Source organism: Camelina sativa, chromosome 5 (genome assembly GCF_030686135.1).
Source record: "Camelina sativa cultivar CO46 ecotype springtype chromosome 5, ASM3068613v1".
In the NCBI taxonomy this organism is placed as follows: domain Eukaryota; kingdom Viridiplantae; phylum Streptophyta; class Magnoliopsida; order Brassicales; family Brassicaceae; genus Camelina; species Camelina sativa.
The window spans coordinates 33,353,870-33,375,039 of NC_141884.1; the positions used below are offsets into that span (position 1 = coordinate 33,353,870).

A 21,170-nucleotide genomic window follows, 5' to 3' on the forward strand; every position below is an offset into this window, starting at 1 on the left:
GTATGTTATCAACCCTACGCATAAAAAAAAAAACTCTTTTGTAGAATTTTCTATAATTTGATTGCAGGACTTGTATAATTGTTTCTTGTAGCATAGTGCACAAGTCACATGAAACATACGAGTTGCTTACTGCACGCGCTTCCTTAAAAAACCCTAATAATCAATATATTGATAACGACCTCTTATATATTTTTTTCTTTTATCAAACTATTACCTCCTTTAATGATCCACTTTCTAAGTTCTAATTAGTCAAAAAAGGGTTGCGTATCTTTTCATGGGGCCTCCTAAACAAAGGTACCTAATCGTAATTTATCAATTTATGATTAGCTAATTATGAAAACTGAAAAGATTAAATCTCTTTAGAAGCATCCACGAAAGTAAAATCATCGTCACGTCTTCTTCTCTCTTTTACGTCAGCACGAAAGAAAAAAATATCAAATAAGGTAATGACATTTGATAACATAATTAGATGAAGTATTGTTACACAGCTTTCATGAAGCTACGCAAAACGCAATGGCTCGTTCGTATTATTTCATCTCATAATTTATATAAGAGGTCGATTGTTTGGATACTAAAATGACAACATTACTCTCATCTCTTTTGTTTTTTTCTTTTCCCTCTGTCCTTTTGTCAACACATGAGGAATAGATAAAGTTGCGTAATGTCTTTCGTTAGGACAAAAAAAAAAACGTACGACGTTGTATTAGGTGAGTGGAAGGAACAAAACATGGATTTACTTGAATATGCACTTTTATTAAAATGCATGGGAATGATACGGAAAAGAGAGGGAATTTTCCATTATAAATTCAGACAGAGAAAATTTGCACTAAAGTAACTATTTTAACATTATCACCCATTCATATTCCAAGTGAAGTTTTTTCAAAAAAAAATAATTGTATTGGATGTTTCCAACAATTTTTTGACAATTTCTTTAAAAAATATTTCGACACCTAAATGATACAGAAAAAAGCGAATGAATTTTTTTCTATACCTTTTAACATTTTAAAATTTTAATGTATGTGACTGTAACAAATTATATATATATATATATATATATATATATATATCATTTTTTGACTTGATTTACAATTCTTGAAAACGAATTGTTTTAAATTTTTTAAAATTAGCGACTTAGGAAAAAAGTTTACATAAAACCTTTTTCTATAAATGATACGTGAAATGACGGAGAGAAACTCCCTAAATGATAGGAGGAATATATTATAACCTTTTTCTATAAATTTATAAATTAAAAGAATTTTACCATTTGCAGATAGTTGCATCATGCACGTAATTTGACATTTTATCAAGATCTAATTACTTCAAGTTTGAAATGGGATGTGACACTTTTCATTGGCCTTACGAAAAGAAAGTAAGAAAACCAATGACTGATCTAATTATGCTTTGTTGGTTACGAAAACATTAGTCATTGTCTCATTGTTGATTTGGTTGAAGTAGTTTGCATATAAAATGACAAATTTACCCTCTTATCCACTTTTAATTGGATATGGCAAGTTGACAACAAGTCAATAATAGGTTGCGCTGGCTCATCTTAATGAGTGTATGTATGATTAGTTTAACTATGAAAAATGATGGCTCTATTAGAAACATATCATGAAAATAATAACATTGTTGTGATATTATAACATTTTTAACTAAGAATAGTTTAAATGGTAACCAATGAATCTATTTACATGAACTATTAAGTTTGACGTAATTTAAATATTGTTTCTAGATATCTGTAACATATAATGAAAACAAGAATACATCTTTTTCAAAAAAAAAACTCTGTAACATATAATCCAAATAATAACAACTGAATCTAATTAATTTTCTATAAGATAACTAAACAATAATAAAATTTTACAAATATTAATAAATAAATTATAAAATGTCAATAATATTAGTTAAATAAACTGATGAAAATAATTAAAGATAACAAAAAAAATAGCTAGGTAGGTGTTTCTAATTTTGTATAGTGTAAACTTATTTATTGGACAATGAGTCCTCTCTGTCTTTTTCTTTCTCTTATCTTTTCGTGACGCAGGACATTAAGAAACGTGTCTGCCACAATGTGATTATCTATATTAACATTTTTGAAGTACATTTTGTGTTATGCCCTTTAAATTTTACTTATTTAAATTTTTATTTACAACATTAAGCCCTAAAAAATTCCATAAATAATATTGCAGAGAAACTCAAATACTAAACTTTCTTAAATCGACCAACATTTTTTACATTTATTACCATAAAATCTTAACAATATCTATACATTCCGATTTTTCCAAAAACAACTCTATCCATTAAAGTTTTAATCCCATAAAATTACCAAAACTATCTTTCGAGATTTTGTTTGTACAGACTTTCTATAGAAATTTTTGTTTTACATATTTTGATTGTAAAATGTAGATTTAGTCATCTACATTACTTGATTTGATGTACTTAGGGGTTGATTCCTCAGATTTCTCACATTATATTGTTTCATATGAACAATTAAAACTGCAATCCATATTTTCATTTTTGAAGTACATTTTGTGTTATGCCCTTTAAATTTTGCTTATTTAAATTTTTATTTACAACATTAACCCCTAAAAAAATTTCATAAATAACATTGAAGAGATACTCAAATACTAAACTTTCTTAAATCGACCAACATTTGTTATATTTATTGCCATAAAATCTTAACAATATCTATACATTCCGATTTTTCCAAAAACAGCTCTACCCATTAAAGTATTAATCCTATAAAATCACCAAAACTATCTTTAGAGATTTTGTTTGTATAGACTTTCTATAGAAATTTTTGTTTTACATATTTTGATCGTAAAATGTAGATTTAGTCATCTACATTACTTGAATTTAGGTACTTAGGGGTTGATTTCTCAGATTTTTCACATTATATTGCTTCATATGAACAACTAAAACTTCAATGGTTATTAATATGCTGATAAAAAATGCAAAAATAATTAATTTACGGGTTAAATCTAATAAATTAGAATATTTATAATATAAATTAATATGCAGTATACTGCATAATATGGTATAATTATTTCACGGGTTAAATCTAAATAAATTTAAACTTACGGATTAAATTTAAAAACACTAAAAAATTAAAAATATAATAATGTAAGAAAAAAATTTTCACGGGTTAATCTAAAAGCAGTAAAAATTTCTATTTTTATAATCATAAGAAATTCAATACGGTACAAATGTAACATTAGTGTAAATAAAACTAAATTATTGTCGCGTGTCTACGGTATACAACTTATCAAATTTTATAGTTAACAATTAAAATACAATTATACAATCTTAAAAACTAAACAAATAAATAAAATTAACATACAAATACAATTTTTTAAAATTTAAATTTTTTTTGTTGTAAAAATATTGTCTCGCGGTGTACCGCGGGTTAGAATCTAGTAATGAACATAAGACAACACTTATGGAATTTAAGAAAAATAAAATGGATTTTTATTAGAATGAGTACTACCTTTCAACGAAAGAAACTATCAATACCGAAAGTGTGTTGACGGGCTTGTGAGACCTAAGTGGGAAAGGATGTAGGGAAAAAATGGAGAAATGTGGGAGTGAGTTTAAGACATTATTTGGTGATTTTCAAAACCTTATAAATGTTTATAAAATGACATTTCAAAGATTGAAAGTTTTCCGCATTATAAACATTAAAAAATAGAGGTCGGCGAAAATAACTTTTTTTTTTCCTATATATAATGAGAATCAAACAAGATTTCTCAACCTTAAACCAAAAATGTTTTCCAACGTCGATCACAAGGCTTTGGCAGCACTCCTTCATGGCCAAGGATGCGCTAACAGCCTCAAGACGCTTCTCGACAACCACGAAATAACTTCGGTTTTGATAGAGCCACTCATTAACACCATTCTTGATTCCTTCTCACTTGCTCTATCTTTTGTGGATTCTCCTAGTCCTCCACCACACCATGAGTCTTCTTCTCAAAACATGGCAGGTCTTGTCCTTCAAAGATCATCAAAGAAGTAAGTTTCAAATAAAAGCCTAAACTCTCCTCGCATATGTTATATACAAATTTCATGAGTCTCTAAAACCTTGTTCAAAAAAAGAAAAGTTCATGAGTTTCTGTTACAAAAATTGCAGAAGGATTTGCGGAATACATGTGATAAAGAATTACAGAGACGAGTCCCCGACTCCGCGCCCTGATGACGGTTTCACCTGGAGGAAATATGGACAAAAAACCATCAAAACATCGGTGCACCAAAGGTTTGTTAATTTAAGTTTGTTAGAAAACAGAGCAAATGGCATACCCAAAAAAAAACACAAAAAATTCACTGTTCTATTAAAGATATGTAAATACAAGTAAATGTGTTTTTCTTCTACGTAGCGACAAATTAAAGTGTGATCTGATATTTGCAGGTCTTACTATCGGTGTGGCTATGCAAAAGAGCATAACTGCAATGCTACAAAGCGGGTGCAGATGATCCAAGACTGTCCTCCAGTGTACAGAACCACATATATGGGTCAACATACATGTAAAGCTATCCCGGTTTATGATGATACGTACGGTTCAGAAATGATTCAGTTTGACCAAGTTGTGTCTGAATCGGTTATGCCTCGATTCACATCAACTGATAACGAAGCATTCAACATTAAGGACGAAGCCACAGACCATACCATGAATCAAGAATGTGATATTAACGATTTTTTGGTGGATTATGAACCGAATGAGTTTCCCTCATTTTCATATGAAGACTCGGTGTTTTTTTGACAACATTGCTGCTTTTCATTAGAGCCCTTTCAGGATTAAACAATAAAGCTATAAAGCTTTTTATGTTATCATGGTGGAGACTTATTGTTTCTTCACTTATTTTCATGTTCATGTTTTGTAATCCAGATTCATACTTTTTTTTGCTTTTATTTTACAGTGTCTTTTTGTGGTGTAAAAGAGGAAGTTATTCAAAAAGAAATTAAAAGAAGATTTTATATTATATCTATACAAATGTGACTGCCCTTGATTGTAAAAGATTCACAAAACGAGCAAGGCTCAGAAGCAACAAATATGTGAAAGTGGGATAGATAACAAATGATCTATTTAATATATTCAAACTAGCAAAGTGAACGCGATAATACTCCTATCATGCGTTTTTTAATGCAATCTAATTCGGCGAAATGTAACGAAGAACTTAAGCTATGCTAATGTGGAGATCATCAAAGGAAGATTACGTAAAACAACATAAACCAGTGAACCATCAGCCAAACACATTATACAGAGTATATTTTGTCAATTTACTCTGCATAAAGAACAAAAGAAATATAAGTATAATCGATGGTTAGAGAAAAAAACAAACATTAATAAAACAATAAGTCATGAAAACATGCATTTAGAGTTAATAGATAAAATCATCAAAGTTGGCCACTGATGAAAAACAAAAGGACCTACAGCGGACATAATATTATAGTTCCTTCTCTTTAGTCTTGATCCTCTTCTTCTTCTTCTGATTCTTCTTGTAGCCGAACGATCCAAATAAAAACCTCAAAATGACTCATGAAATCAGAAGGAACTACTGTAAAGCACTTCTCAGGAGGTTGGAAGCTCACTTTTTGAATCTTATTCATCTTATCCTTTTCAAAGGACATAGTCACATCTCCAAACGTGTAGGAGAGACGAAAGGAGAACTCTCCAACTCCTGGAGTTGGAGGTGCTATACAGTTCACAGTCAGACACAATCCTTGTGGCCCATTGAGACACTGAATCACAACCAATGGACCATCATTATTTTCCTGAAGGACCAAAATCTTCTTCCCAAGGTCCAGGTCTGCATGACGGGAACAACCAGACACAAAACGTTTTGATACATTCTTGTAGTTAGCGTAGTAGTGACTGTAGAGATCCTTGTACATCCCGGTGTAGTTGCAGTCTGGTTCAGGACAGTAGCACGGAGCGAAAACGCATTCCTTCTCATGGGCTAACTCCTGGCCATGAGAGACCTTCTCGGTGCAACCGTGTATGGCGTTTGGGCATGGAACAATCATTGCTTTAATAATCCTCTCCAGTATTCGGCATCGGTAGTTACCAATGTGCAAATTACAATCAGGGCATTTATTCCTCAGAATCATACAACAAGAAGAACAAGCTATATGTCCATTTTCACACTGATATTAAAAGAAACGTAACAATGAGTTAATGACTATTAGCAAACTCTTTAAGTAAAACTTAAAACTAAAACATATCAGAGTTATCCTAAAAGTCGCATATATTCACAAACTAAAGTTAGGGTTCAAGGAGGAGAAGTGGTGAAAGAAAGAATAAAAGACCTGAAAGATAGGAACGGTGAGTGCATGACTGCAAACGGGACAATCGAGGAGATTGAGCTCCAACAACGCCCCCGATCGTCGTGCTGCCACATCTCCTCCTCCACCATTCTCGCCTTCATCATGAACTTTGGAGGGAACTGGTTGTCTCTTTTGGTGGCTGGTCGACGCTTCTACGGCGAGGTGTTTCTCGGCGTTTGTATCGTTCACCATGTTTGACCTTTGATTCCGATGTGATGCGCTTCCTTATGTAAGAAGAAGAAGAGTTGGGAAAACCAAAATTATATATATGTCACCTTATTTGATTTGGTTTTATACTGTAAGTAAAAATATTATAAATAACTAAAATGAATTTCAAATTCAGATCACGTATATTAAGCAACTACACATCAGTACAAAATCAAAAACAGTCAACAATATGTTATTTATAACAACAAATAAATTGTTTCTTAAAATATCTACCAAGTATAACAAACATTTTCCCTTTATCGAATTGCATTGATCATAGCTCTAAATGTATTTCAAAAAATTAGGAATTGTTATCTTATTTACCTAAACTATTAACAAAATTTTTGGGAGTAATTTTAGGAACTATAACTATTAAGAAAAATATATTTTAAATAATGAAAGATTTTTCTATAAACCTAAATCGTGATTAGGGGTGTCAATCGAGCTGGCTCGGCGTGGCCCGGCCCGAAACCCGTAAAGCCCGCATATGTTTGAGCTCGGCCCAGTCCAGCCCGAAATATTTCCGAGTCTATATTTCAAAGCCTGAGACCAGCCCTAACAAGGCTAGGGCTTTTCGGATTTTTTCGGGCTTATCTTACCGATCAAAAATTCAAACTTATAAGCCTTAAAAAGAAGTGTTTGAAGGTGCAGTATAAAACACATTAATCAAAAATTTAATAATTCATTTATATTCACTAAAACCAACTTAATTTAATAGAAAAGGTTTCAAACTAAATAAAATTTTGATACTTTAACCAAATAAACCAATATATAATTCATATAAAATATCATTAATAAAAAATTTTAAGTATAAAATATGTTTATTGAGTAAATATGAAAACTAGAATTAGAGTTTAAAACTTTATTTACAATAAATTATTAATCAAATATTGCAATCAAACAAAAATGTTAACAAAAAGGTACAAATATATTTGTTTTGCTTTTTGTTCACCACCTCTTCTCTCAGCCAATCAGAATCTTTCATCTAATATTTTATTTTAAAAAATAAATCAAAATTAAATTAAAAAGCAAAATAAATTAAGGAAACAAATTCTGTATACTTTCAATTAAGGAAAGCTAAATATTGGCTTGGTTTAGATTTTTAAAATTAGAACAAAATTATATGTCGGTTTGGGTTTACAAATGAAGTGGTTAGGGTTTAGATTTTATAATTAAAATGAAATTATATGTCGGTTTGGGTTTACAAATGAGGTGGTTAGGGTTTAGATTTTACAATTAGAACGAAATTATATGTCGGTTTGGGTTCACAAATGAGACTGTTAGGGTTTAGATTTTACAAGTAGAACGAAATTATATGTCGGTTTGGGTTCACAAATGAGATGTTAGAGTTTAGATTTTACAATTATAACGAAATTATATGTCGGATTGGATTCACAAATGAGATAGTTAGGGTTTAGATTTTACAAGTAGAACAAAATTATATGTCGGTTTGGGTTAACAAATAAGATGGTTAGGGTTTAGATTTTACAAGTAGAACGAAATTATATGTTGGTTTGAGTTTATTAAAGAGCGGTTTAATTTTTAATTTTTAATTTTATAATAATATATATAAATTTTATTTTCTTATTTTATAAGGGGGTGAATGAAGAGGACTGAGCCCAAACGGACTGAGCCCAAAAGACCTGATTTTTTCTGGACATATATATTTAAGTCCGAGTCCGGTGTTTTTCAGGGTCAGGCCAAGCCAGCCCGCGGACTTTGGCCCTAATTGACATGCCTAATCGTGACAGCTTGCTAATAATATTTAGATTCATCAGTATCTCAAAAATTCTAATATCATAAATTTCCGAAATTATTAATTTAAAATATATACTAATTGATGTACTTTTTGCCACTACAAAAAAACTCAACATTGATAGCACATTGTTATAGCAAGGTTTGCTCAACTGCTATTGAAGGTAATTTACAATTTATGTTATCATATAATAGCTATTCAGTAACGCTATAATAGGATTTCAATAAGCGGGAAACTAAAATCTCTAATTCCGCCAAATACTTAGGCAAAAATAAGACTCTCTCTCATTTCTCTCTTCCTCGATAAACCCTATGACATAAACTTTTTGCCTTCACTCTCATTTCCTCGATTTCAAAAGTTATTGTTAATTTCAAACCCTAAAATTTGTTCCGCCGTCACCTCTGTCACCTTCGTCGCCTCCGTCCTAGAAGCTAATCAGCCGCGACATCACCGGAACTATCGGCCGCCCTAAATCCACCAAAATCTGTCAGCGTTGAGCTCCAATCAAAGGTAAAATTCTATCTTACTCTGTTAATTTCTTCCTTTAATCTGATTTTATCACCGAATATATTCTTGTTGCGTCTGAAAATTGTTTTTTCACAAAGAACAGATTTTTTGTGTCTTTGTTGGATCTGTTCTGAAAATCCGATTTGGTTTGCCACATGCGTATAAGCTATTATATGATTTGGTCGAGAATCTCCTCTTATTGCATGTCTGTTCTTGCAAAGTTTTCTTAAAATCGAGTTTGTTGGATATGTTATCGAATCTGTTTTACCTTCATATGTTCGAAGAATCTGCAGATCTGTTATAACTTTACTGATTCTGTAATATTATATTGTTTTGCAAGTGTTATCGAGTAAAACAATGGGAGTTTGAAGCTTATCTTTCTCTTATCACACAACAGGTTAGTACCATCTTCTCTTTGATTCTGTAAACAAATCGAGTTTGTTGTCTTTTTTTTGGTGTGTTTTCAGATTGCTTTGTTTAAAATATACAAAATTATAGAGTTTGTTATGGTTAAATTGCTTTTTTTTTCACTATAATGAATGCAGGCAAGGTTTGCAGTAGATGAAGAGTATCAAAAGGTTGCAGTGCTTAAGCAGATGGGATGTTTATGGAGGGCATATAAATCAGGCATTGTCAATAAGATAAGAGAAGCTAATACTAACCAAGAGAGGATGAATCTGCGACCTAAGAATATATCTCCTTTCGAGTGGCGTAAATTTGTCAAATATAAAACTAGCAAAGAATTCAAGGTATGCATCTACAAATAAATGAGTTTCTTTGTTATATCATAGATTACATAATAATTATTCATCTATTTGGTTATAAGCGATAGTTATAAGGAAAGAAGGCGCAAACAGATTCCTCACACATGTAGTCGCAGAGGGATGGTTAGGCTAACAGAAGATATGGTCAGTATCCTTTAAAATATATCCCTTTTTATTATGGTTATTCTACTTTTAAATACTTGTTCTTTCTAATAATTCTTTTTTATTGTTTAGAAAAAGGAATCTGCAAACCCATCAGAGGTGACGAGGCTAAAGGTCTGGGTCAAGTCTCGTACCAAGAAAGATGGTACCCCAGTGAATACAAATGCGGCTGAAAAGATTGTGAGTTATATATTTGTGCGTTGTGTGATCATTTCAAATTGTAATTTGCAGAAAAAGACAGCTGAGATTATTAGTGGTACTACACCAACTACAACCAATGAAACAGACGATGCACTTGTCCAACTGTTAGGACCTGATAATCCTGGTCGAATGAGGGCAATGGGAAGAAACATGTCTAAGACCAAATTAGCTTGTCTCCAAGTGAATCATAGGTCTATGGCTGAATTGCAAGATAAGCATGTTAATCTCCAGCAAAAGGTCAATGAGTTAGAAAATATAATTGACTTGCTCAAGAACAAGGTTAGACACTTAACTATTTATGCATTAATTAACATGATGAATTAGCATCCAAGATTTAACTATGCTTTTTTATTTGTAGCAAGGACAAGACACTGAAGTTGGTGAAAACTCAGCTGCTAAAGTGAGTAATTTTTATAAGATGCGTGATTATTTATTTGTTACTATATACTGTCTGATATGTACTGTATTGGTAATTGTATAGAGTGTGAACAAAAAAACACAACCTAAGTGTGTTTTGATTGATTGGACTGGTGGTGATGCAAATGTTGCTGAGGGACGCATTATTTCTTCTGACCCGGAGGAGTTAGTGAATGGTTGTCGCTTAGGCCCATCAGATGTTAAAGTTTTGGTTGAAACTGCTATTTTACCAAAAATGTTCCTTTGGAGACCTGCGCTGAACATGTTGACAGTCGATAAAGCTGTTGGACAGATGATTGCATGGCCTGCCTCTAAGTGTGTTAACTTAGAAAAGGAGATCGAAATTGAAGATATTACGCCGCTGGTAAAATTAAATATTTCTATAGTATCATGGCTGTATGATTATTTGGAAGAATGATTAGTTAACATAATCAGATTGTTGTGTTAATGACTTTGACAGGGACCAAGCACAAATTCGCCGAATAAATGCATACTATTGGATTTGTCTGCAGATGATGTAGTTGTTGCAGAAGGACGATGGCAGACGGAAGAACCAACAGCATTAGTTAACGGCATTCCTATCGGACCAATTGCAGTCAAAGTATTTGTTGATAAGGTGCTTCAGCCTGAAACATTTATATGGAGGCCTACGGTGGATGTGGCATACCTTGAGGACTGTGTCAAATCTTTTGTAGCATGGCCTGCCAGCAAAGTTGTCATTCAATCTTCACCAGATGCATCAAGTCACAAATCTTCTCTCCAAATGTCTGAAAGTAGTGAGAAAACTTCAGGAACAGGTTCAAAACATACTACTGATAAGTCTTCACCAACAGATCCAAAATCTCCTATAAGAAAAACGCAACTTGCTACACAAGCCCCTCTTCGAAGATCTCCGGTAAATATTCTTGATACATCATTTTAGAAAGCATTCTAGTTATTATTCTATCTGTTGTAAACTGGTTAATATTGTTAACATGGCAGCGTAAAAATGGAGCTGTCAAGGAAAATCAGAAGTGCAAGTTACTGGATATTAGTGGAAAGAAGCAGGTTGTTGCTGAAGGACGAGCGCATTCAATCGACCCAGATCTTAAAGTCCACTTTGTTCGATTGGGGGACAATGCAGCTAGAGTATGGGTTGATATAGTAAATATAGATGATGCAGCAGTCTGGAGGACATCAGATGAAATCGAGTACATGAGAGATACACTCGGTTCATCTATTGCTTGGCCGATGGATAAGTTGGTCATCTTTTGAGTTTATAAACCGGGGTAAGTAATATGTGTTATGTTTGTGTTTTCGTTTAACATATGACAGACTGCTAGTGATATAAATAACTGATATAATACATTGTTGCTTGTTGCAGGGAATGAAGAAACTTTGGTCCAAGTTAGCTAGTTTTAATTAGTTAAGACTAAGCTAATTAATCAACTTATATATATGCCTAATGTTATGTATTTTGGATTCAGACTTTACAACCTATGTTGAATGACTTTGTTGACTTCTGTTCTGAATGTTGAATTGGAGACAGGTTTATGTTTAATGATTTAAATTTCTACTTGTTCTTTTAATTGGTTTATAGATTTAAACAGGTTTAGAGCTTTCTGGAAAAAAATATAATTGGACAAAAAAAACAATTCAATTCATATATCATAGCTCTCATAATTTGTTATCAAACATTATACTACAACTAATAAAAATGCTATAAGTATATTATATATAACAATTCTCAAAAGCTATTGTATAAGAATATATTATAGCATTGAAGTCATGCTGCATCAATATATTTCAAAGCAAAAGATAATTGCTATTGTATAAGGACCTACGATAACAAAAATCTACGTGTTATATAATAACAAATAATAGCATCAAAATATTGCTATAGTATCTTTGCCAATCATAGCATACGCAAACAATGCTATTGTATGGGTGACACCTACCATGGCTGCCGATGTCACAGCATTTGCGATTTCGCTGTGAAATACCTACCATAGCAGTTTTTCTGCGCTAACAATGTACATATCTCTTGTAGTGTGCGTTTATCCAAACAAATAAACGCAATTTTGCCAATTGATATACTAATGACCAATTTTGCCAGTGATGTATTTTTTACGTTTATCCAAAGAAATAAGACGATGTGAGAGGTATAGAGATAACAAAGGACTTTGTTCAATCTACTTATTAGAGGTTGTCATATGTATACCATTTAATCATTATGTCTTTTTTATTGTGTGAACTGGTCATCTATGCCAATATGATCATTTCATTTATTCCTCCCTCCAATATGAACAAGCTTTCAGTAATTATTATTTTTTTTTTTTTTTGCGAATAACTCGATCTTGAATATGCTAGAGGAATGTACTAGAGAATTCTCAAGGCAAAATGGCTATAAACTTAGGCAAACTCAAATTGAACAGAACAAATACCAACATCTTCTTGGATTTCTGACATCAACGAGTTCTTAGACTTAGCAGAAACAATCTCACCAAACATAAATTTCATCAGAGAAAGTTAGAAGAATCAAACCTAGTCCTTCTGAAGCACTATAACCTTAATTCCGGAACAACCAGCCTCACTGCATCGAACATAAGATAACTGAGGCAAATAAGCCTATAAGAGTTTCTAAGGGTTTAAGCAACTTGACACCAGCTTTGAAATTGCAGGTGGCGAGCTGGAAGGGGAAAATTATAGTCACGAGTCAAAGAACAAACAGACACATGACTACATGAGTATAATGATGGATAGAGGGAAATAAGCATTAAGTAAGATGATGGACCATAAGACTATCCTTTTAGAGTGCGTAGAAATCAACAACAAAAAAAAAAACAAAAACAGCAATGCATTAAAAGGTTATATGCACAAAACGACCAAAGACAGATACCCCTCCTCTTAGTCCTCATCTTCATCATCATAATCTTCTTCTTCTTCTGCACCTTCATCATCATCATCATCTTCTTCTTCATCTTCTTCATCTTCTTCATCTTCTTCTTCTTCTAGGCTGCGGATGCAAATACGCATATGCTTCACCAAAAACCTCGGATCGAAGAGATAGTCAGGAACTAACATAAAGTCCTTCTTCGGAGTTTGGAAGCTCACTTCCTGTAATTTATTCATCTTCGAAGATGTAAATTTCAGTGTTACCTGCCGTCGAGTAGGATATATCATAGGAAAACTTTCCAACTCTTGGAGAAGGAGGTGCTATACAGTTCACAGTAAAATACATTCCCTGTGGTTCCTTGAAACACTGAACCACAACTAATGGACCATCCGCATATTCCTGAAGGACCGAAATCTTCGTCTCAATGTCCAGGTATACATGATGGGAATAGCCATACCTGACACGTTTGTCAGTGTCCTTGTGGTTAGCAGCGTAATGACTGTAGAGATTCTTGTACACGCCGGAGTAGTTGCAGTTCAGTGCAGGACAGTAGCACAGAACGAAGCTGCATTTCTTCTTGTGGGCTAATTCTTTGCCATAAGAGATCGTCTCGGTACAACCATGTTTGGCGTTTGGGCAAGGGAAAATGATTGCTTTAACAACTTTCTCCATTATTCTGCATCGATTGATACCAATGGGCAAAGTGCATGAAGGGCATATGTGCCTCAGTTTTGTGCAGCAAGAAGAACAAGCTATGTGTCCATTGTCACACTGAAAATAATAACCACACAGAGTTAGTTACTAGGATTATAATTTACAAGTCAATGAAACTAGAACTAAATACAAATGTAAAACTAGTAACTCATACAAATGTTATCTGGGAAGGACAATCATCCATTAAGTTTCGTCAAGCAAAAATATTCACAAGACTCGTTTGCTTTGAAATAATCTTCTTTACGAATCATTGTTAAGAAATCAACATTGAACCATTGTTATGAAATAAATCATTGTTTCAGTAACAACCAGTAAGGGAAATTAACATCTAGCAAATCACAGTTATCCTAAACGATTCTCATATGTTTCTTTCATCAACAAAAACTGGGGTTACTCTCATACATACATGACCACTACTACAGACTTCATTTCCTTTAATTATCATCTTCCTAATCCAACGTTTTACCCCAAAATCATTGAACCACACAGTTTTTGAGAATTCTGAAATCATCCAATTACTGGAATTACTCTAATGATATCAACATTTGTAAGGCATAGATTTCAACCTAATCACTGTCATCCTAAACTATAAACCAACCAGGAAGAAGTAGTAACAAACACCTGAAAGATATGATCAGTTAGTGCATCACAGCAAACAGGACAATCGAGAAGATCGAGCTCGAATAACTTCCCAGGCCGTACCACCAAATCTCCTGCACCACCAGTCTCACATTCTTCTTCAAAAATTAAGGGAACTCGTTGCCAGTTTGGGCCGCTGCTCGACGCTTCTCCAGCGAGGGATTTGATCTTCTTCTTAACCACCGCGGTGTAACCATGTTTGACGTTTGAGACAATGACTGCTTCAACAACTCTCTCATCATTCTTCTACATCGATACTTACCAATGGGCAAAGTGCAAGCAGAGCATTTTTTCTTCATTTTTTCACAGCAAGAAGGGCACGCTACATGTCCATTGTCACACTGAGACAACAAAACTCACACAAGACTCCGATTACAAACTCATATAACACAATTAACAACTATAAGGCAAGAATTTTGTAGCTAATCACTGTAATCAACAAAATTTAATTAAGTCCCCTCTGACAACATCTTCCTGGGTAGAGTGGTGAAGAAAGATACCTGAAAGATACGGCTCGTGAGTGTGACGCAACAAATGGGACAGTCGAGAAGATCTAAATCGAACAACGTCCCAGATCGTTCCACTTCCACCGCATCTTCTTCACCACCATCTGGGATTACGGATTGGGCAATGGAAGGTACTCGTTGCCTCTTTGGACGGCTGCTCGACGCTTCTCCGGCCATGGTTATCGGAATCTGGAGCTATTGAAGTTCTGATTTTCGATCGAAATCGCTTAAACAGAAGGAGTAAACCCTAAATCCCATTTTCTATTTTCCCGCCGGAACGTTTTCAGGGTTTGAGTCTTTCAGAATTTATGGCGTACACACAGTACAGTTTAGCCAACTCAGTAACTCTTATCATCGTTTATTTACCGTTTATTTTATTCTTTTAGAAAAGGGCTTTTTATTTACAAAATCATATCGATATTATTTTATAATATTTTGGATTTTTAAAAAAAAATTGTATTAGATTCCATTAATTCTATTTTAGTTCAAATAAATTATCCACTTAATAAGTTAATAGTGGTGACATTTCTATCAAATAATCTCTTAATATATATAATGGAGTTTTCTTGAGGTAAAAAAAAGATTTCCATGTTTTGTATTTGCTTCCATTACCGTCCGGCTTTGTGAAGGGTTCTTGCTAGATTATTTATTTGAACTTTGTATTTCACCTTTTTAAAATTAATAGAAACAAACAAATGACAAAATAATAATAACTTTTTCTATGAAAAACTCTAAATGATGAATGGTCTGGTCATAACAATTTTACAAATGCATAAAGTGGGAATGACATCAATCTTCAGAAAGTGGATCTAAGTTATTGCTCAAGTTTACCATCCTCTATTAAGAATGTTGTAATTTATCTCAAGACATTGTATCTCAGTCGTTATTCAAGTCTATTGGAGCTTCCAAGTTCTCTAAGTGAAGTAGTTCGTGTGTCTCAGAGAATAAATTCCTCCTTTCACAATCCAGAGATTTACCTCAACTTAGCTGAGTGTCGCGGTCATACCCGATGGAGAAGTACCTGCATACTTCACTTACCGAGGTTCTGGAAGTCCGGCCGTAACAGCGAAGTTGAATCAAAACTCAAAAGCCTTTTGTTACATCAATAACATTTAGGCTTGCATCTTATTAGATGATAAAAGAGAATATGAGCTAGGTTGGTGATTGCGAAAAAGGGTGGTAGTCATTTTATTGAACTTTATGAGAGCGTCAAAGGTGGCGATGACGAATAAGAATCTTCAGACAACGAGATCCTAGATAAGCATTGGAAAATTTTGCAACAGAGAAGAATTCGGAGAGTAAAGAAGAAGAGGCAAATCACATCAGGTTGTTCTTAAAGATGTGGGTTAGTGACAACTTCTTTTATGAATCTGTTTCATATTTTATACTAGAAAGTTACCCACGCGATGGGTGGATTATAAAATCAAATATTTTGTATATAAAATAAAATTTTGTTAAATTATATATGAATCGTTTATGATATTATTTATATATGCCTTGAAAAGAATTTAAATACATACATTTATCAGTTTATAGTTATGAAGTGTGTTAAAAAAGGACAATTTTCACATATTGCATAAAAATAAGTTTTGGTTTTAAATTTAGCAAATCATTTCTAAATTCTAAAAATACTAAAATAGCATCATGCTTTTAATCTTATATATTTAAATACTAAACCATATCTCTTCAAAATTATACCCTAAATGTAAAATATAAAATATAGATAACCATTGGAAATAGTGTAAGTTTTTTTTGGCATAATGACGGATGGAGTAAGGGTTACAGGAAAATAGACATGAGGTATGATTGGCAACTCAAACAATACCAATGCGATATAAAAGTAGTTTTGCTTTTGTACAGGTTAATCTACTATAATTTATACCACTTCTAATGATTGACATATGTCTATGATGAAAGTATTAAGGTTACAATATGTGTATATATATTAAATATTTTACAATAGGTCTCTGTAATGTTTTTCCGTGTAATGCGAAAGGATGTTGTAAAGTTTGGGAAGTGATTCCAAAGAGGCATAAAGAAATATGTGATCTTTTGACTATTTCTATATGTATTACACGGTAAAATTAGGCTCAATCTTTTTATCAACATGCAAAGTAAAATATTTTTTTTTGTAATGGGGATAAAGAACTTTTAAAAATGAAAAACAAAGCAAATTTACAAAACATAAACGTAGAAATATATTGTAGTTGAATATCAGAGGACTTAAGAGGAGAAATCTAAGGGACTTACAACTATAATATTATGATTGAATGTTCAAAGCCAAAGAGATTGTGCTTTAGGAGTCAAGTATTAGGCTCATCTTCATCACTTAAGACTTCGAACTATAGTTAGAAAGTTAAAAATCACATTACAAAACAATGCAAAAACTTTAAATCATGACTATCATAAAACATAATCCTTTGAAAGAGGCTAATAAATATTGACAAGACTATGATATCAAAAAAAAAACATTGACATGGCTTTATAAACGATTTCTTCAAATAGTCCTAGAGAAATTAATCTGTTAATCATCATACTGCAAGACATCATGTTTTTTTAAAAAAATTTCATAAGAAATAATATTTTTAAAAAATACCATGGGAAATGATGGGAAAAAGGAATTTCACTGACACATTATTCTGAGTAATCACATTCATGGCAATAAATACAGTTATAAAGCATATTAATTGTAATTAATTTGGTCATATGCATTATTTCAACATGAACAGTTTGAACAAAAGAAAACGTCCACCCATAATGTCATAAAGGTAATTGATTGAGAGAAGTAAATGTAAGTCTAAAGAAACTGAACAAATAAAATGTCCCAAATTAAAAAAATGTGTGTAGACAATTTAGTTTTAGATTAGCAATAATGTGTCTTTTTATTTCATTAAAATTGAAAAAAATGACACATGTTAAAAAAATACAGGAGTGCCAAATGACAATTTCTCACAACTCTACTTTGTTATAGTTTAATATATAGTAAATATTGACATGTGAAACTGATAAAAATAGTGAAGTAATAAAGTTCCAGTTGCGATCAAAAAATAAGTGAAAATTTTATGAATCGTAAAAACAAAATAGATTAATAGATTAATTTTTCTTTAACAAAAGTAAACTATAGAGATTTTTGCTATGAAATAATACTAAATTAAAAAAACCAAAATTAATTAAAGATTTGGTGGAGAAAGATAAATCTGAGTACTTATATATAATAAATAATGTGATTTTTAACCAATTAGGTCATCAAAGAGGAATAAAGAAGGTGATAGAATTGATGATGATGTGAGAAATGAGGGACAACCAACCATAAGTAAAGCATTAATACATTGTCAGATTATGTAGTTGATGCTTCGAAATGATGCCAAATTCGTAGAAGCAGAGAGGCATGGAAAAGATAGAAAATATATTTAACTTTTTAATTAGTCATGTTGGCTAGGGAACAGGCCTATTTTTTTTGTTTCTTTGGTTTCTTTGCTCCATAGTTTTGAATTAAAATTGAAATGAATTTATATCTTGTTGGCTAGGGAATTGAGATGGATCTATTTAAGTTTCTTTAACCCATAGTTTTGAATTAAATTGAAAATGAGGACATGTGTCAGATATATAAGAAGCCAGGTGTCATGTTATTAGAAGAAGTTGAGAAAAACCTTCTCATATTATATAAGATTTACTATCTGTTCTAATACATTTTGCTTCTATACGTCCTGCAGAGGAATATTACGAACAGTTGCTTTTGCAAAAGAAGAGGAATATTAGAACTGTTCCTAATATAAGAGCAAAAGCAATACATTTCTACCAATCAATCACTAGAAACAAAAGAAGACAAACCCGTAATCTACCGAGTAATTATAAGAAATGTCCATAATTTCTGCAGAGGAATCTGAATTCGAGATTAAAAAAAAAAAATTGACAAAAAAAAAGAAAAAAAAAAAAACAGCATTAACTTAAAAACGATGAGCCATAAGAGTAGCGCTTAGAGTGCATAGTGGATAAAAGTAGCTAACAAAAACATGAGAAGTACATTAGAGTTGGCCACTCTTCTTAGTCTTCATCTTATTGAGATTCCTCTTTCATCCTTTTTTAAACGGTGGATGCAAATATTCATCTTCAATGAAACTCTCTTATCCTGGAAATAGTAAGGGACCAACATGAAGTCCTTCTCAGGAGTTTGGAAGCTCACTTTTTGAATTCTCTTCATCTCTGGTGATTTAAACGTCATAGTGTGTTGGTCGCCTGACATCGGCGTGCTGTACGAGAGATCATAGGAAAATTCCCCAACTCCTGGAGCAGAAGGTGCTATACAGTTCACAGTCACATACAATCCTTCTGGCTCCTTGAAACATTGAACTGCAACCAACGGACCATGACCATCTGCAGATTCCTGAAATACTAAAATCTTATCACTTATCTTCATCCATGTGACGGTGGAACGGTCACAAACGAATTGATTTGATATCTTCTTGTTCAGGTGGTTAGCATTGTAATGAATGTAGAGATCCTTGCATACGCCTCTGTAATTGCAGTTCGGCTGGGGACAGTAGCACATAGCGAAAACACATTTCTTCTCATGTATTAAATCTTTGCCATAAGAGAATCTCTCGGTGCAGCCATGTTTGAGGTTTGGGCATGGGACAAAGATTGCTTGGACAACTTTCTCCATTATTCTGCATGGGTAGTTACCAATTGGAAAAATGCATGAATGGCATTTGTACCTCAGTTCAGTACAGCAACTAGAGCAAGCTATATGTCCATTGTCACACTGAGAAGCAAAGCACACAGAGTTAGTTACTCGGATTACAAGTCAATGAAACGAGAATTATCATATGTTATCTGGGAAGGAACAGTTATTCATTACGTTTCTTTGTTTGCCATAAGAGAGGTGAAGTAAAAAAAAAAACAAGACCTGAAAGATAGGACTCGTGAGTGCGTTAGAACAAACCGGACAATCAAGAAGATGAAGATCGAACAACATTCCCGATTGTGCCTCCCATATCACCACATCACCGTCTACGTCACCATTCTCTCCTTCTTCTTCTTCTTCTTCTCCTTTATCGGTGCAGCCATGTTTAGCGTTTGGAGATGGGACAATGACTGCCTCAACAACTCTCTCCATTATTCGGCATCGATAGTTACCAATTGGAAAAGACAGCCACTTACAATTGTAATTAGGGCATTTGTTCCCCAGTTTATTACAGCAAGAAGAACAAGCTATATGTCCATTGTCACACTGAGATTCAAAACCACACAAATAATAATTATTATTATTATACCCAACCTGTAATAAAAACGAAGCAATGCAACTACTCTTTTAAGTAAAACTTATCAACTCAATGTGGTATAGTCATTTATTAATTTTGAGAAATCAGTTTTTAAAGTCACTAACGCTAGAACAAAAATATATATAAGCTAATATTAGTGTCACAGATGTGCTAGTAAATGAAATCTTCCTAATGCAACGTTTTTCACAACATTTTTCAAAAAAACTCAGAATCAACCTGAGAGGGAGGCAACGGCCAAGTAGAAACAAAACCTGAAAAATAGGAACGGTGAGCGCGTGACAACAAACAGGACAATTGAGGAGATCAAGCTCGAACAACGTCCCCGATCGTCGTGCTACCACTTCTCCTCCACCATTATCGCCTTCATCTTGGACAGTGGAGGGAACTGGTTGCCTCTTTTGACAGCTACACGATGCTTCTCGGGCGAGGGCTTGCTGAGAGTTCGTGCCTTTCACCATGGCTGTAGGAATCTTTGAAAGGTGTTGTTAAGTGTGGAACTGGATAGGTCGCTTTTGTTGCTATTATATAGACAGATTGAGTAAAACCCTAGTGTTTCCCTTTTTTGTTTTTCCCGCTGAGACGTTTGCTATTACTTTCACTAGGAAAGCGACCCGTGCGTTGCCGCACGGGGAGGTGAAATCCTAAATTGAAATTTAACATTTGTAATTCATCCTAAATTCTTTCTTTTCTCAATCAATTTGATCGTTTTCACTTCTTGCTATTGCTTTCTGCTGATTAAAAAGCCAAAGATTCATTTCAATGTTATTATATTTTATGTTGTCACACACAAAAGTTAGCCTTTTTTAGAGCTTGATTTACTA

General features: G+C 33.1%; 3 protein-coding genes and 2 pseudogenes across 4 annotated transcripts; 2 read left to right on the plus strand and 3 right to left on the minus strand.

The window, feature by feature from the left end:
- Positions 1-3,715: 3,715 nt before the first annotated feature.
- On the plus strand, positions 3,716-4,974 carry LOC104787580 (putative WRKY transcription factor 64). Its single transcript, XM_010513188.2, has 3 exons — positions 3,716-4,008; positions 4,127-4,249; positions 4,403-4,974. Exons 1-3 carry the CDS (start codon positions 3,764-3,766, stop codon positions 4,752-4,754), a joined length of 720 nt encoding a protein of 239 aa, XP_010511490.1. The 5' UTR covers positions 3,716-3,763; the 3' UTR covers positions 4,755-4,974.
- A 481-nt stretch (positions 4,975-5,455) lies between these two features.
- LOC109133042 (E3 ubiquitin-protein ligase SINA-like 2) lies at positions 5,456-6,511 on the minus strand. The gene is made up of 2 exons (XM_019245573.1): positions 6,302-6,511; positions 5,456-6,139 (listed from the first exon to the last, which is right to left on the minus strand). Exons 1-2 carry the CDS (start codon positions 6,509-6,511, stop codon positions 5,456-5,458), a joined length of 894 nt encoding a protein of 297 aa, XP_019101118.1.
- A 2,874-nt stretch (positions 6,512-9,385) lies between these two features.
- On the plus strand, positions 9,386-11,587 carry LOC147944677 (uncharacterized). The gene is made up of 7 exons (XM_087451017.1): positions 9,386-9,697; positions 9,788-9,895; positions 9,947-10,195; positions 10,275-10,316; positions 10,398-10,697; positions 10,794-11,228; positions 11,315-11,587. The coding sequence occupies exons 1-7, from the start codon at positions 9,674-9,676 to the stop codon at positions 11,585-11,587; spliced, it is 1,431 nt and encodes a 476-aa protein (XP_087307143.1). The 5' UTR covers positions 9,386-9,673.
- Positions 11,588-12,949: 1,362 nt separating this feature from the next.
- Positions 12,950-15,244, minus strand: LOC104789582 (E3 ubiquitin-protein ligase SINA-like 2 pseudogene; annotated as a pseudogene). Its single transcript, XR_015598095.1, has 3 exons — positions 15,062-15,244; positions 14,544-14,807; positions 12,950-13,979 (listed from the first exon to the last, which is right to left on the minus strand). The product of XR_015598095.1 is annotated as an E3 ubiquitin-protein ligase SINA-like 2 pseudogene (transcript).
- Positions 15,245-19,118: 3,874 nt separating this feature from the next.
- Positions 19,119-20,807, minus strand: LOC104789583 (E3 ubiquitin-protein ligase SINA-like 2 pseudogene; annotated as a pseudogene).
- Between the last annotated feature and the right edge of the window lie 363 nt (positions 20,808-21,170).

Bases quoted from the DNA above. Each gene is read 5' to 3' on its own strand.
- LOC104787580 (XM_010513188.2), top strand. From the start codon at position 3,764: ATGTTTTCCAACGTCGATCACAAGGCTTTGGCAGCACTCCTTCATGGC. The intron at 4,009-4,126 runs GTAAGTTTCAAA...CAAAAATTGCAG, and splicing joins CTTCAAAGATCATCAAAGAA to AAGGATTTGCGGAATACATG. The intron at 4,250-4,402 runs GTTTGTTAATTT...TGATATTTGCAG, and splicing joins AAAACATCGGTGCACCAAAG to GTCTTACTATCGGTGTGGCT.
- LOC109133042 (XM_019245573.1), bottom strand. From the start codon at position 6,511: ATGGTGAACGATACAAACGCCGAGAAACACCTCGCCGTAGAAGCGTCG. The intron at 6,140-6,301 runs GTCTTTTATTCT...TTTTAATATCAG, and splicing joins TCACCGTTCCTATCTTTCAG to TGTGAAAATGGACATATAGC.
- LOC147944677 (XM_087451017.1), top strand. From the start codon at position 9,674: ATGGTTAGGCTAACAGAAGATATG. The intron at 9,896-9,946 runs GTGAGTTATATA...TGTAATTTGCAG, and splicing joins CAAATGCGGCTGAAAAGATT to AAAAAGACAGCTGAGATTAT. The intron at 10,196-10,274 runs GTTAGACACTTA...TTTTATTTGTAG, and splicing joins TTGACTTGCTCAAGAACAAG to CAAGGACAAGACACTGAAGT.